The 17404-nt window shown below is 45.3% G+C and overlaps 1 protein-coding gene across 2 annotated transcripts in view; it reads left to right on the top strand.

Annotated features, from left to right (window-relative positions):
* The window catches only part of ZC3H15 (zinc finger CCCH-type containing 15), a 79683-nt gene that overhangs the window by 38640 nt on the left and 23639 nt on the right, over window positions 1-17404 (top strand). Inside the window, exons 5-9 of one of the 2 annotated variants that reach the window (XM_040439900.1) lie at window positions 1513-1604; window positions 4278-4460; window positions 8127-8273; window positions 8362-8463; window positions 9617-9743. In XM_040439900.1, the coding sequence (XP_040295834.1) occupies window positions 1513-1604; window positions 4278-4460; window positions 8127-8273; window positions 8362-8463; window positions 9617-9743 (651 nt within the window). The remainder of the gene's footprint in view (window positions 1-1512; window positions 1605-4277; window positions 4461-8126; window positions 8274-8361; window positions 8464-9616; window positions 9744-17404) is intronic. The other variant, XM_040439901.1, reaches the window with a different exon arrangement.

The following is a 17404-nucleotide window of genomic DNA, read 5'->3' as shown; positions in this document are numbered from 1 at the left end:
TGCCATTTTTCAAGTGGTCTTAAACTTTTGATCAGGACTGTAATAGCACGTACAGATAACTAGAGCACAAATGTGATAGATTGGAGGAGGGGGTAATCAAGCCCTGAACAGAATAATTTTGGCTTCAAGAAGTCAAGTCTCTATAGGTCTTTGAAACTTTTTAGGCTTGCTTGATCAAAAATTGGGACATTTTCATTTTTACTTCACTCACTCCAGTTTTGAAAAGTGTGTGGAAAGTGGGCATGGATAGGCTGTCAAGTTGCTTTAAAGAGGACCTTTCACCACTCCTGACATGTCGGTTTTATTAGCCTTATGCATTCCCCATGTAATAACCATTCTGGAGCATCTCTTCGTATGGCTCTATGTTGTGCCATTCCTTATTATTTCTACTAAGAGTTATGACTGAATTGCTAGCAGTCTGCAGTGAGGGTACAGATGGGAGGTAACATGTTGGGGGGGGGGGGGGGGTGTACCTGCACAGACTCGCTCTATCCAATCAGTGCTGCCATTGTCAGACTGTGCAGGTACACCCCCCCCCCCCCCCCCCCCAACATGTTACCTTCCATCTGTACCCTCACTGCAGACTGCTAGCAATTCAGTCATAACTTCTAGTAGGAATAATAAAGGAATGGCACAACATACAGACATAAGAATAGATGCTCCAGAATTGTTATTACATGGGGAATGCATAAGGCTAATTAAACAGACATGTCAGGAGCGGTGAAAGGTCCTCTTTAAGCCAAATTTTTCGACAGGGGGAGATTTATCAAATTGGTGTAAAGTAGAACTGGCTTAGTTGCCCATAACAACCAATCAGATTCCTACTTTCGTTTTGACAGCTCCATTGGAAAATGAAAGGTGGAATCTGATTGGTTGCTATGGGCAACTAAGCCAGTTCTACTTTACACCAGTTTGATAAATCTCCCCCGGAGACGTAAGAAGCCTGTAAAATGTTTGTACTTACTTCATTAAAGGTATGCGCATAGTAAATGGAGTACATCTCAAGACAGAAGTGTTAGACTTAAAGAAGCACCAAATTTATCAAACTTAAAGGATCATTTGATAAAGTTGACCCAAATTACCGCAATACAGACTCCTGCAAAACTGAGTTTAAAAATTTCTATATGATGCTGTGTGCCACTGAGCTCTTCAAACAGTAGATATGCTTTTTTACATTGGGTGTTTGTATCTTTACACAACGTGTTGACAGAGATGGTGCTGTTTTTTTTGTTTTTGTTTTTAATTTTCAATGCTTTATTGAAGATATAAATCAGTAGTACAAGTAGTTCCACATCAATGAACAGTACACAGCCGTATACAATATCGCACTACTTAGCTACAATTACAATAACTAAATTAACAAAGTAGATGCCATTTCCAGTCAGAGATGGTGCTGTTTTTGAATGAAAGCAGACAGGGTTTTTTTTTTTTCTGATCTGGGATAAGCCCTTTAAAAATGGTGTCTGTGTTTGTTTAGTTGATCATGACTATTGTCACTATTCTTATTTGTAGATACAATGGACAATTGGGATGAGAAAAAACTGGAGGAAGTGGTGAACAAGAAGCACGGAGAAGCAGAAAAGAAGAAACTTAAAACACAGATAGTATGTTATATTGAGATACATAAAGGGGTTCTGCAGTTCTTTTAAACTGATGATGTATCCTCTGGATAGATCATCAGCATCTGATCGACTGGGGTCCGTTACCCGGAACCCCTGCCGATCAGCTGTTTGAGAGGGCAGCGGCGCTGGCAGTAGCGCCTCGGCCTTCCCGCTGTTTACCGCATGCCCAGTGACGTCACGACTAGTATCACTGCCCTGAGTGTGGCAAAGCTGCATTCAAGTGAACAGAGCTTAGCCCCGCCCAGGCCTATTCTTCCCAGAATTCCAGAGGCGATTACATGACCTATGACACCTCACGACGTATAGGGTGCTCTCAATAAGGTGTTCTGTATATTGGACAGTTTTCTCCAAGAAGCACTGAATTCAGTGTTTCTAGAAGAAAACATTTCCATGGAATAGACCTCATTCAGAACGAAGTGGCTGCACTGCTTTAGTAGCTAAAACGCACTAACTAGTTTTAAGGACATTTTAGGGTGAAGGGGTGATCCAATGCCTGGTCCCCTCATATAGATTATACCTAAATCCACCCCCCCCCCCCGCTGCTGCGCTAGGGTGGCTCCTCCCCGTCGTGGCCTGCTGTTGGCTGCCCAACCCCCTCCCATCATCAGATGTTTTGATCCACGTGATGGGGAGATGCAGCGGCGGCCATGCGGGGATCAGAAGCGCTGTGGGTGCCGGGGAGTGGGGTAAGTATAACCTATATAAGGTACCCAGGCATTGGGGTTGGATAACCCCTTTAAAGAGGACCTTTCATCAGCATCAAGTATGTAAACTGAATATACATACATGGAGAGCGGCGCCCAGGGATCCCCCTGCACTTACTATTATCCCCGGGCGCCGCTCCATTCTCCTGTTATAGGCTCCGGTAAAGTCATAGTTAGGCTCCACCCATTTGAGCCTGCTGGCGTCTCTTTCTCCTATGTTGTAGCGCTGGCCAATCGCAGCGCTCAGCTCATAGCATGGCTATGAGCTGAGCGCTGCGATTGGCCAGCGCTACAGCATAGGAGAAGGAGACCGCGGCAGGCTCAAATGGGTGGAGCCTAACTATGACTTTACCGGAGCCTGTAACCGGAGAACGGAGCGGCGCCCGGGGATAATAGTAAGTGCAGGGGGATCCCTGGGCGCCGCTCTCCATGTATGTATATTCAGTTTACTTACTTGATTCAGATGAAAGGTCCTCTTTAAGTTTGAAATTTTGTAATGCAGAAAATACCTATTTATGGCAAAATTTACAATTTAAAGATGAAACCACGATCATTGACAGTTTCTTTCAATGGCACTTGTTTGGTGTGAAAGGGGTTGTTCAGTTTTTAGATATTAATGACTTATACTCTCATTCACTTGAATAGGAGTTGAGCTGCAGTATGTTGGGAAAGCCTCTGCACACTGATATTGATGGCCGATCCAGAGGGGTAAAAAAAGATGGAAAACCCCTTTAAATAAAAAGCTGTAAAATCTTACCAACATAAGGGGGATATTTACTTATACTGGTATACCCAGGGCCGTTTGAAGGAATTTGGGGGCCCCAAGCAAAATGGACATGTGCCATCCACAGATCCCCCTCCCCTAAACAGTGCCATCCACAGATCCCCCTCCCCTAAACAGTGCCATCCACAGATCCCCCTCCCCTAAACAGTGCCATCCACAGATCCCCCTTTCCTAAACAGTGCCATCCACAGATCCCCCTCCCCTAAACAGTGCCATCCACAGATCCCCCTCCCCTAAACAGTGCCATCCACAGATCCCCCCTCCCCTAAACAGTGCCATGATGTGCCACAGATCTCCCTCCCCGACGCTCACAGCAGTATATTATAAACTAATCAGTAACTACTTTAACTTTAATCATTGCTCATTGCTGAGCTCTTTACTTGGATTATAATTTATTTGGATATGGGATATCTTACTTTGTCTTAGCTCCTCCGGTAACAGCAGGCAGTGCGGGGGGCGGCGCTCACTCACTGACTTCACGCGCCTGCGCCGCCTAGTGGGAGGAGCAGGCGCGTGACGTCAGTGAGTGAGCGCCGCCCCCCGCACTGCCTGCTATTACCGGAGCTAAGACAAAGTAAGATATCCCATATCCAAATAAATTATAATCCAAGTAAAGAGCTCAGCAATGAGCAATGATTAAAGTTAAAGTAGTTACTGATTAGTTTATAAATCTACTGCTGTGAGCGGCGTGGCCCTGTATATTCTAACCCCCAGGCAAGCGTCCCTGTCACCATGGGAACGCCTGGGGGTTAGAATATACCATCGGATTTGAGTTTTTACGATCTCACTGAGCTCGTAAAACTCAGATCCGATGGTATATTCTAACCCCCAGGCAAGCGTCCCCGTCACCATGGGAACGCCTGGGGGTTAGAATATACCATCGGATCTTCTGAGTTACTCAGCCGCAAAACAAGCATCGGCTCTGCTTGGCCCCGAGCCAGCTCGGGGCCCCAAGCAATTGCTTGTTTTTCCTGTCTGTTAGCGACGGGCCTGGGTATACCAGTATTAATTTTCTAGACAATGTCCGCCATATTCATCACCAAGCATCATGTCGTGTTGATAGAGTGGCTACTCCACCCCATGTCCTGTAACCTGTTGGACCTCATTGCTAACATGTTAAAATAAACAGATATTTTTAGAAGTTGACATTTTATACTTTTGTTACAGGTTTGTAAATTTTTCCTAGAAGCAATAGAAGGCAACAAATATGGCTGGTTTTGGGTGTGTCCTGGTGGAGGTGACACCTGCATGTATCGCCATGCTCTGCCTCCTGGCTTTGTACTAAAGAAGGACAAAAAGAAAGAAGAAAAGGAGGAGGAAATTTCATTAGAAGATTTGATAGAAAAGGAGGTATGTTATGTCACTTTTGCAGGTGACTTCTCTACAATTACTGTGTGCCTGGTTTTGTGAGGGGGGTATTATACTGTGATATGTACCAAAACACACAGGTAACTGAGATTGTTAGGACCGTTGCACACAGATAATGGAGGGGTTCTGACTAAGAGTAGATTCACACCGCCATTTAACTGATTTTCTAGGCAGAGAACATCCTGTTGGAGTTTATTGCATCCGGCCTAGCTGGAGACAGGTGGGGTCCAGTGCACAAGAAAAAGGAAATTGCAGCACTCCCCTTCGGATGTAAAAAAAACTTTCTTTATTCTTCCATTGTTAAAAGCTGGGTCAGCGGGACAGACAACAAAGAATGCAAATGTAAAAAATCGGCAACAGCCGTTTCGCGCTTGTATGCGCTTCCTCTGGCCTCAGTCCAGTTCAGTTGAAGATATTGCCTGTCAATACAGAGCACCACCGGATGTTTTATTATACATGCTTTGGTTTGCATTTGTGACGCTATCAGTAGAAGACTGTCATGACATTCACGTAGTGCCACTCAAGCTTTTTCTAGGGTCTCATTTTTGATTTGAACTCTAATGGGGTCCAATTAACAGCCTGCTGGAGTTAAACAGAGGTGTGAATATACAAATCTATAAACTGCTTTTTCACACTGCTCTGTATATTTCATAGATGCCACTTGAAGGGAATGTCTTGTGTATTTTAGTTGCATTTTTTTTTTTAAATAACTTCCCTGGGGACATCCATATTGGAGAAACGCATTCTTCTGGAGTTCTTCATATTGACAGTGCAGCACAATGTGTATGCTTTATTGCAGCTGCAATCAATGGGAGTTATTGGACACAGAAATGTCCCAGACTGTCCTCAGGAGCACAGCCTCTTCTAACCCAAGAGCCTCAATAAAAGTGAGAGGGATATTCCCATCTGAGACATTTATGTCAGATCTACAATATATCCCGTAAATATCTGATATGTTGGGGTACATCTCTGATGCTCCTTCCTGTTGGTATAGTATGGATCTCCTGCTCCCTTTGTTCAGCGTACCAAAGAGTATTAGCAAGGTGGCTGCACATCAGTGTCATCTTTATAAGTGATAGGAATTCTAGAAACGGCCAAACATTAAAGGGGACCTGTCGCCATGAAAATGCACTGTAATGTGCCAGCAGCATCTTACAGAGCAGAAGGAGCTGAGCAGATTCATATATAGTTTTGTGGGGAAAGATTCAGTATAACTTGTATTTTATTCACTTAAATGGGTTCTGCAGTTTGTTTTAACTGATCTATCCTCTGGATAGATAATCAGCTTCTGATCGGCAGGGGTCCGACACCTTGGACCCCCGCCGATCACTGTTTACCGCAGGCCCAGTGACGTCACGACTAGTATCAACTAGCGTGGGCGCGGCTAAGCTCTGTTCACTTGAATGGAGCTTAGCCGTGCCCAGACCAATGATACTAGTCGTGACGTCACTGGGCCTGCAGTAAACAGGGAGAAGGCCACAGCGCTGCTGGAATGCCGCTGCCTTCTCAAACAGCTGATCGGCAGGGTCCCGGGGTTCGAACCCCCGCCGATCAAAAGCTGATGACCTATCCAGAGGATAGATCATCAGTTTAAACAAAGTGCAGAACCCCTTTAAATTCCTGCTCATTGTGGGCTTTGAAGTCAAGGAGGAGGTCCTATCAGTGATCGACAGCCTTCCCTCTATGACTGTGCATACAGCAATAGCTGTCAATCACTGAATACAAGTTATACTGAATCTTTCCCCCAAAAATGATATATCAGTCTGTTCAGCTCCTCCTGCTGTATAACATGCTGCCTGCGGCTGATACGCCATGTTCAATGTGACAGGTTCCCTTTAGACTGATAAAGAGAACTGCATACGGCCACCATTTCACCTCATCTCCTCCTCTGGAATGCTGACTCTATCAGTGCTGCAGTCATTGGCTCCTAAACTGAAAAATTTAGGAGCCAAATTAAATTTGGAGAAGATGAGACGCAGGTCACAGTAGTGAGTCAGCTCTACATATAGCAGAATACAGCACCGCATACCTCTTACATTCAGTGACCTCTCCGGTCAGACGTTCTCTTTCCTCTTCTCCTCTGTTGGACCCAGACTGCCATGACTAACTTTCAGCCGCATCTCGTCTCTACAGAGTTTTATTTGCACACACATTAGATTTTTCCATCAACCTCCCCATCCTGATGTCCTGACTATGTCATCCTGCTGCCACTCCCAATACTGTGCCCACTGTGCTTCCCAATGCCCTAAGTACTATACTGCTGAAATAATAGTGACCCCCAGTAGACCTAATTGGGGTCATTTATCAAACTGGTGCAAAGTAGAATTGGCTTATTTGCCTTTAGCAAGCAATCAGATTCCACCATTCATTTTCCAAAGGAGCTCTGAGAAAGGAAAGGCGGAATCTGATTGGTTGCTGTGGGCAACTAAGCCAGTTCTACTTTACACCAGTTTGATAAATCGCCAAAAATGTCCCTATAGTGTCTTCAGCAATTATAATGACCCCTAGAGTGTCCCCAGTAATAACACCTTATATTGTGCTCCAGGTAATAATGCCTGTATAGTGTCCCCAAATATAATGTCCCCTAATACGTCCCTGTAATAGAAATGCCCCTACAGTTCCTCCCCAATAGCAACGTCCCCCACACTGCCCCCATGTAGTAGTTTGCCTCCACACTGTCCCTATGTAGTAATGTCCTCCTGTGCTCCCCAGTAATGTCCCCCAAAGTTGGCACAAAAAAAAACCTAAATCTAATACTCGCCCCTGGCCTGGCACTCGCTCACAGATAGTACGGGCTGGGATGGTGAGGCAGGCGCACATTCGTCACTGCGCTGCATCCCGACACAGATGCGCAATGACGTCATCACGCCCACCTGCACTGGGATTTTACAACTGCAAAGACCTCGGGCCTGCTAGGCCTGAAGCCTATGGCAGTGATTGGCAGAGGGGCAAGGAACTTTGTGCTCCTGTGCCCTGCCGCAGTATTAAGCTATGGTGTGTGGCAGCAGTCCAGTCACAGATGGAGACCAGACTAAAAAGTCTTGTTGTAATCTGCTAAGTCGCAGTGGCGACCATTTCTAATAAAATATTTTACAGACTACCTCTGGACATGTAATAAATGTCTCAGGTGGGAATACCCATACAGTGTAAAATTCGGGTAAAGCTGGTAGCATGTTATGCCTGAGGGGGCTGGTGCTTGACACAGCTTTTATAGAGAAAATACCAGTCACTTTCTGCACTAGGTATAACCCAGTAGCAGTTTTGCCTAGACTGGTTATTTAAGTTGCTTACAATAGAATTCATATAGCCCCATAACTGTGCCAGCCACACAGGGCACCATTACTACTTACCTGTCCCTGCTCCCGCACTGCACACCTGACAAGGAAAATACACCTGGACTTGCAAAAATGCGCTAATATCTATGATTGGTGCAGGAAAAAGGAGGTCAGCTGTGGTCTAATGGCATCAGGAGGAGGTGGCAGGACACAGACAAGCATGTGTGGGACTGAAAGTCCACATGTAGCCCTAGGGCAGCCGGTTGTGCACGATTATGTCATATCTGGGGCTCCAGCAATACAGAAAGGCTGTCATTAAATGCAATGGTGTGTGTATATTTGTAAATCTTCCTTCGCTTCTTTTCTTCTGTAGCGTGCTGCCCTTGGACTATATGTTACCAGGATCACCTTAGAATCATTTCTCGCTTGGAAAAAAACAAAGCGGCAAGATCGAATATTAAAAATTGAAGAGGATATGGAAAGGCGAAAGGCAGATTTTAAAGCAGGAAAATCTTTGGGGGTATTTCTTTTTATTGAAGTTGTAATTTGCAGCTGTTTCTGCCCCAAGATGGATGTAATGGTGAACCTGTGTTTTTTTTCCTTTGTAGATCAGCGGCCGTGAAGTATTTGAATTTAGACCTGAACTTGTGGATGATGATGATGAAGAGGCTGATGACACACAATACATTGCTGAGTTAGATGAAGACGAAGTAAGTTTTCCATTGTGGACACGTTGGACCTTTTTTATTTTTATGAAGTAAAACCCTTTCCTAGTATAGACCCTGTGACCTTCACTATTAGGCTCCATTCACACATCCGCAATTCCATTCCGCATTTTGCCAAACGGAATTGCGGACCCATCCATTTCGGGCCGCAATTCCGATCCTGAAAGAAATAGATAATTTCCTATTCTTGTCCGCAATAGCGGACAAGAATAGGCATATTCTCTTAGTGCCGGCAATGTGCGGTCCACAAAATGCGGAACGCACATTGCCGCTGTCCGTGTTTTGCGGATCTACGGATACGCAAAACACACACGGATGTGTGAATGGACCCTTATAAACCAACTGTGAAGTTGATGTTTTAGCAGATATTACAGGGTAGAAATAAAGGCTGATAATGGAGATTGATCGTCATCCGAAGAAGAAAAGTGGCTACTTCCATCTAATATGGAGAGAGATCTCAAATTGCTTTTTGAGCAGAGAGGATCTGTAAGCAGTTTCTCTGGGACACCGCTATGCATTTGTCGAGAAAAAAGCTTTGAGATTTTGGCCCAATTTGCTGCAGATTTTCCACAGGAAATTGGATTTGTGGATATTGAGTAAATTAATATTATTTTTTAGATTGGTGTTCTGTTGTTTACTATTAAATCCAAGCTAGGCCAACTAAAAATCCATCTGTCCTCAGATGATTTGGGTGTTGTTTTTTTGTTGTTGCTGAAATTGATTCAAATCTGAAAAAGGTACAGTAGTTAAAGGGGTTGTCTCAAATGGCATTTATCATGTAGACAAAGTTAATACAAGGCATTTACTAATGTATGATGGTTGTCCATATTGCTTCCTCTGCTGGCTTGGTTTCTTTCTCAATCACATTATACACTGCTCATTTCCAGAGATTATGTCCTATAGTGTGCAGCAAGCATGACCACCGCTGCTGGATTGCAGAGTGGTCATAACCTCTGAAAACGAGCAGTGTATAATGTTATGGATAAAGTAATCAAGTGAGCAAAGGAGACAATATGGACAATCCCAATACATTAGTAAGTGCCTTGTAGTAACTTTCTCTACATGATAAATGCTGAAGTAGGTCAGCTCCTTTAATCTTATTTTAGGTTTCTTATTAAATGTATCTTTATTCGAAAAGGTGGACACTTCTGATGTTAAAGATATTGACCTGAGTCGGTTTGTTCTAAAAGATGTTGATGAAACGGGCATTACAGTAGCAAGCCAGGAGCGTTTCAGCACATATGTCACAACAACAGGTAAAGATGGTGAGAAAACCACTATTCCTTTCATGATGTTTACATTTGTAGTGTCTGTTTTTACTCCACACGTGATTATTTATATTTATATTTATATACACACACACACACACACACACACACAAAGAAAGTTCGCAGCACTCCTTGAAAGATAAAATGTGCTCTTTTATTCACACATATCAAGTGACAATGTTTCGGTTCTCTCACAGAACCTTTCTCAAGTCAGGTGAAGCATAAAGTGCAGTGGTGCCAATATAAATATATGATAAGGTTGTTACCAATCAGTTCATCAACCGATACAAAAATAGTGCACTCCCCTTTGTGGATGTATTACAATTCATTCATTTGCCCCACATGTCAATATAGACAGACTAACAAACATCCTCTATATATACTGTGCTGTTGTGATCATACTATGCTTTCACCTTTTTAATAATCATAGTGCATGTATAAAGTGCATAGTGCTGTTAAAACGTATTAACCTCAATACCTTGCTGGGGGTATATGAAATAAACCAGGTGGATGGCGTCTTAACTCGTGTGGACGCACGGTGATTCTCCGCGTCTCGTCCTCGCCAATGCGCATGTGTCAGCCCTTCCCCTGTTGTTAGGCGGTACATAACCGCTATGCGTCACCAGCGGGCGGAGACCAAGCGCCGTGACGTCCGGCATACTGCGTAAGCACGCACCGCGCGCATCACGTGCCCACGATCCTGCCGCCACAGGCACCAGCGTCACTTCACTTGCCTTATCCGCCATTTTACTACAGGGCAATCTTTTGGGCAGTGACTCTATCTAACACCCTCCTTCTTCCTGTTGATTTCTACAATTCAAATTACCAACCCAGCAAGATAGGTCAACAATGATCCTGTCCGATAATAAAACAACATGAAATGTCGTATTGTAACATAATTAATCAACATAATTTCCACTAGGTTCACCCAATACAGCATTCTAGACATATGAGAAAGAGGGCAAGAGAGGAAGGGCACTAGCCCACCATCCCCCGTTACCCTAAACTCGACGTTTAATCCTTTGGGTTTCAAAGTATCCAAACAAAAGATCCATCTGAGTTCATTTTTCTTTAAAACAGTTAACCTATCTCCTCCTCTTTCTAATGGTTTAACATGATCCAAGATCATAAATCTCAGATCACTTTCTTTATGATTCTTTTCCACAAAGTGTTTTGACACCGGCAGATCTTTTCTTTTATTTCTGATGGATTGTCTATGGTTATTTAACCTGGTTTTCAGATCACATGTGGTTTCACCCACATAGAGCTTTTTGCAAGGGCACCATAACACATAGATTACCCATGATGAGTCACATGTGAGATAGTATTTAATATTAAATGTTTCCCCTGTTTCGGGATGCGTGAATACTGACCCCCTCTGCATAAATTTACAGTTCACACACCCCAAACATGGGAAACATCCTGTACGTTTCATCTTTAGGAAAGTTTGTCTTGACTGATTTTTTTCACGGACTTGGGAGTGCACTACTTTATCCCTAATATTACTTGCTCTTTTGTATGCCATCATAGGTGGTGTGTGAACTGTAAATTCATGCAGAAGGGGTCAGTATTCGCGCATCCCGAAACAGGGGAAACATTTAATATTAAATACTATCTCACATGTGACTCATCATGGGTAATCTATGTGTTATGGTGCCCTTGCAAAAAGCTCTATGTGGGTGAAACCACATGTGATCTGAAAACCAGGTTAAATAACCATAGACAATCCATCAGAAATAAAAGAAAAGATCTGCCGGTGTCAAAACACTTTGTGGAAAAGAATCATAAAGAAAGTGATCTGAGATTTATGATCTTGGATCATGTTAAACCATTAGAAAGAGGAGGAGATAGGTTAACTGTTTTAAAGAAAAATGAACTCAGATGGATCTTTTGTTTGGATACTTTGAAACCCAAAGGATTAAACGTCGAGTTTAGGGTAACGGGGGATGGTGGGCTAGTGCCCTTCCTCTCTTGCCCTCTTTCTCATATGTCTAGAATGCTGTATTGGGTGAACCTAGTAGAAATTATGTTGATTAATTATGTTACAATACGACATTTCATGTTGTTTTATTATCGGACAGGATCATTGTTGACCTATCTTGCTGGGTTGGTAATTTGAATTGTAGAAATCAACAGGAAGAAGGAGGGTGTTAGATAGTCACTGCCCAAAAGATTGCCCTGTAGTAAAATGGCGGATAAGGCAAGTGAAGTGACGCTGGTGCCTGTGGCGGCAGGATCGCGGGCACGTGATGCGCGCGGTGCGTGCTTACGCAGTATGCCGGACGTCACGGCGCTTGGTCTCCGCCCACTGGTGACCCATAGCGGTTATGTACCGCCTAACAACAGGGGAAGGGCTGACACATGCGCATTGGCGAGGACGAGACGCGGAGAATCACCGTGCGTCCACACGAGTTAAGACGCCATCCACCTGGTTTATTTCATATACCCCCAGCAAGGTATTGAGGTTAATACGTTTTAACAGCACTATGCACTTTTATTGGCACTTTATACATGCACTATGATTATGAAAAAGGTGAAAGCATAGTATGATCACAACAGCACAGTATATATAGAGGATGTTTGTTAGTTTGTCTATATTGACATGTGGGGCAAATGAATGAATTGTAATACATCCACAAAGGGGAGTGCACTATTTTTGTATTGTGTATTTTTTTTTTTTCTCTCTCTCTCTCGTTAATGTCATTGGGGGACACAGCACCATGGGTATTTGCCCAGCTACCCCACTTGGAGGCGACACTAGATATCAAAAAGGTTGGCACTGCCCAGGTGGGCTATACCCTCTCCACAGCCACTAGGCTAATCTGTTTTAGTCTATTGTCCGTAGAAGGCAGACATGACCTGCTCTGTGTTTTGCAGGTCTTTCTGCTTTTTTATTTTTATTTTATTCTTTTTTTTTTTTTTCACCTTTCATCCTCCATGATGGCATACCATGAGAGATGACCCGCCTCCAACCAGGTAGGGACAGGAAGTATAAATTTGACCCTTCTTCGGCTCTTCCTCAGTGTCTTCCTGTCCCTCCAGGTAGGAGAAGGATTATCCTCATGGCACATGCTATAACCCTGTTCTGTTTCAGGCAGGCAGAGCGGTAAGAAGAAAAGAATGCCTTATCTGCACATGAGAGGGACATCTAGCTCAAAACAGAGATACTAAAATGAGCATCTCCGAATCATCATCCTCTGACTCAGAGCAGGAATCTGATTTCAGAGGATCCGGATTCTGAGGACTCATCTGGGTCTGATTCAGAATATAAAAACTTCCTTTTTTCCTCTGAGGAGGTATCGCTGCTCGTTACCTCCCGCAGTGCATGTCGGGCGCGGAGGTCCATGTGCGACTGGACACTCAGGGAGTCCCTCCAGTCTGTTCGCAAGCTCCTCATCGTGATCCGATAGTTTCGGCTCTCACGATGACGCCACCGGAAGTCGTATGCAGCTCATGTGCGTTCCAAAAGGTACTTCCGGTCTGTGGAATGCACGCTAAGGGGCCGGAGCTACAAATCGGCGCGCTGGATCATGGCGGAAGTCGCCCATTGAACTGAGGTCTGCAGGTGAGAGTATTTAAGAGGGGTTTAGAGAAGATAGTGTAAACATGTCTGAACAAGGTGCTGGTCAGATGGAAGCCTCTCAGGGACCCTCTATCGTAAATCAAGGTCTCCTTGGGGGGGGGGGGGGGGGGGGAGGAGAATGCTGGTTACATTACCTTTTGCTAACCCCAGCATATACCTACTCTCTCTTTTTATCTTTCTCTTTCTTTTTTTCTCGTCCAAAAAAAAAAAAAAGTGTTATGTGCTCAGTTAGATTGCCCGACACATATAACAAAAAGCTCTGTAAGGAATGTACCTCTAATATGGTGAAGGACTTAGTCCCGTCTATTAGAGAGGAGCTAAGAGATGTAATAAGGGAAGAAATGAGATCTGCCATAACAGAAAATCCCGTAGTTACCCCTGGGACATCTAGCTCAAAACACAGATACTAAAATGAGCATCTCCGAATCATCATCCTCTGACTCAGAGCAGGAATCGGATTCTGAGGACTCATCTGGGTCTGATTCAGAATATAAAAACTTCCTTTTTTCCTCTGAGGACACAAAAGAGTTAGTAAAAGCTATCAGGGCTACTATGGGGCTTTCGGACGAAAAAGTGCAGGTCCGTCCAAGACCAAATATATAGCGGTCTGGAACAAAGGAAAAAGAGGGTATTTCCAGTCCATAAAAACATGCTGGAATTAATTAAAAGAGAATGGAAATCTCCAGATAGGAAACGGTTTTATTCCAAAGACGATGAAACGTCGCCTTCCCTTTTGTGAAGAAGATGAGACCCTACTAACAACTTGCCCTAAAGTTTACCTATCTCTATCTAAACTAGTTAAAGGGGCTAATGCTCTCCCATTCGAAGATATGGGGACTTTAAAAGACCCCATGGACAAGAAGGCTGATCAGGTTCTAAAAAAGGCCTGGGATGCTAGCACTGCGCTATTTAAGCCTAATCTGGCAGCCACATCAGTGTCTAGATCTTTAAAAAGGTGGCTGTTACAGTTAGAAGTTCTTCTAAAAGAGGGAGCCTCTTATGATACACAAAAACTCCTTTCCCCTACTCGTGAAAGCTGTAGATTTTCTGTCGGACTCTACTGCAGAGTCGGTCAGAATGGCAGCAAAAACCTCGGGCCTAGCAGTAGTAGCTAGGAGAGCTCTTTGGCCGAAATCCTGGTCTGGTGATACCAGTTCCAAGGCGAGACTATGTAGTTTACCCTTTCATGGAAACCTACTGTTTGGCCAAGACTTAGAGTCTATTTTAGAGAAGGCCTCGGACTCAAAAAAATAAAAAATAAAAGTCCTTACCTAAAGGTATAAATAAAAGGAGAATTAAAAAAAGGAGTTCTTTTCAGGCCAAAAGAGCATCTAGGGAGACTCCTTGTTCAAAAGGAAAAAATCAGAAGGGTGGAAATAGAGGTTTCCTGTTTACCCCAAGGAATACAGACTCTACCAAACAATGACGCCAGGGAGGTAGGAGGAGGACTAAAGGTTTTCATAGAAGAATGGAAAGAGATCACAGTAAATCCCTGGGTATTAAATATTCAGAGGGTTACAACATTACCATTCGCCTTCCTCCTCCCCCAAACGTATTCAGAATAACCCCCATCCAAAGATCGGCCGTCTTACAGGAGAAATTGGAAGAGGGGATTCGGAATCTGTTGGCTCAAAAAGCCATTATTCCGGTTGCTCTCTCACAACACAACAGAGAAAAGGTTATTATTCGACTATTTTCCTGGTAAAAAAAAACAGACGGAAAATCTTGACTAATAATAAACTTAAAGAGATTAAACAAAATTATAAAATACGTCAGGTTCAAAATGGAAACGATAAGATCCATAATAAATCTGTTAAAAGATGGAGATTTCTTGGCATCAATAGACCTAAAAGATGCTTATTTCCATATTCCTGTATGCGAAAAATCTCAAACATTTCTCCGCATAGCGTTTTTTTGGGGGAAAAAACTGTCATTTTCAGTTTCAAGTACTTCCATTTGGAATCACCGCCGCCCCAAGGGTGTTTACCAAGGTAATGCTGGAGGTAGTGGCTCACTTAAGACGAAACATCCTAATTATACCCTACCTAGACGACCTATTGATCATAGGCAACTCAGAGATAGCTCGAAAACAATCTTTCTCGTGCATGGCATTGGGGGACACAGCACCATGGGTATATGTCCAACTACCACTAGGAGGCGACACTAGAAATAAAGTGTTGGCTCGTCCCCGTTGGGCTATACCCTCTCCACAGACACTAGGCAGATCAGTCTTGTTCTAGTGTCCGTAGGAGGCAGACCTGACCTGCTTTTTGTGCAGGTCATCCTGCTACTTTATTTTATTTTTTCTTCAATTATTCTTTTTCTCTTCTCTGCAGTTTCCAGCCTGCGGCAGGGGTGGCTCCATCGTGTTCCACTTTAGTTGCCCCCCCCCCTGCGGCCGCGTACTCAGGTACCTGGCAGCCACCCAGTCCCCAAATCTGCTTCCTCAGTGGAATTCCGGCAGTCCCACGGTTCCCGTGTTGAGTCCATCGAAGGGGTGGTTACTGCTGCGCCTGAAGACGTCTGAGGGTGAGTATGTTAGATATGGGTCTCCCACCCTCCTTCCCGGGCCTGGGCGCGTTCTCCCCCTCTCCTACCTTCCCGGATACCTAATACAGCTCTCATTGCTGTGTGGGTAAATGCCTTGCCTCTGATACAGTAGGTTGTGGATTCAGGCCCCAGCAGAAACTTTTATCTCTCAGCTGTATCCTGGTCCCAGAAGCCCCCTGGCCTTCCGTTTTTCACTCTCTGGGCGTCGTTTCTTAAGTTCTTTCCCCCACCTGGCTCCCGTTCGTCGCGGTAGCTCTGGGGCACTTCCTCGGCCGCGCTCCACTAATTTAGGCCCCAGCTTTTCGGGCCTACTAGGCCGTAACTCCCCGCCCACTTTCTGTCCTTCCCGGCCTTACTCCGTCACCTCCCCTCCGTGGGGGGAGGCTGAGAGGGGCCTCTCCTGCCTGCCAATCCAGCCCCAGGTTCCCTGCTCTCTCTGAGGGGGCGGTTCTTCCTCCGGCTGTCGGCTCCCGCTCTCTCCGGTCGCCATCTTCTGCTCTCCTGATTGGGGTGCGCTGCACAGCTCCTGGGGTCTGGTAGGCAGCCTCTGGCTGAATTACTCCGCAGGCTCTTTTCCCTCCCTCCCCTCTCGATTGCTGCATTCTCCTGCAGCCCTGTCACCTGCTCTATAGCTGCTGCAGCACCTCTTGGGGAACGTGACATCCGGGGACAGATAGGACAGCCCTGCTGCGATGAGGGTCTCCTCTCCCAGCCTCCCTATTGGATCGCCACGTATTTCACGTGCGTCCGTTGTCTACGGAGGTTTCCATGTGGTCGCCTTGTCCCCCTCCCACCCTTTTGTGTGTAGGTCCCCCCTGAATGGGCTCCCTTCATGTCAAGCCATGGGATCCTTGCCTGACTCGCCCAATCCCTGGCGGAGTCGCTGGAGCGCTGCCTACAAATTGCGGTCTCCTCTACCCCCCCCCCCCCCCCCCCCCGCGGGTCCTCCCTACAGATGGGTCACGCTCAGGTACAGGGTCACGCAAGGAGTAGCCCACGGACCCTCCTCGGGTGGTCTCAACTAGCTTCCACCCCTCCTCGGCATCCTCGGGTCGCCCCAGGACCGGCCTGAGGCTGGTGACGAAGCCTTCTGTCAGTTGCCTCTGGGGACACCTCTGCACCGATTCCCTCGGAACAGAGCATCAGGCTGTCTTCCACCATGCAGAATCCCTCTGTGAGGTCAAGACAAACGTGCACGGTGGAACCTACCCTACCCAGGTTTGGTGCCCCTCTAGTGGACTTTCCGATGGCGCTCTCCTGCCTGCACAGGTAATTACTGCACAGGTAAGGCAGCTGTCTCTGTGCTTAACAACTTGCACACCTACGCGGTGTCTCTGGAACGTACGCCCTCGTAGGCTGTACACGACAGACCTTCCTTGCTCCCCTATCCAGGGGCTATGTTCTAGGCAAGCTGATAATTCAGGCAAACGCCTCTTGTAGGGTTGGCAACCCTTCTCGGCCTCTAAAGGTTCTTTTGTAGTGCCTGTACCAGAGAATACAGGCCGGCTTCTATACCGTGGCGATT

The sequence above is a fragment of the Bufo bufo genome, chromosome 7 (assembly GCF_905171765.1).
Source record: "Bufo bufo chromosome 7, aBufBuf1.1, whole genome shotgun sequence".
Lineage (NCBI taxonomy): Eukaryota > Metazoa > Chordata > Amphibia > Anura > Bufonidae > Bufo > Bufo bufo.
The sequence above is the reverse complement of the archived record's forward strand: the minus strand, read 5'-3'. Positions and strand labels throughout refer to the sequence as shown.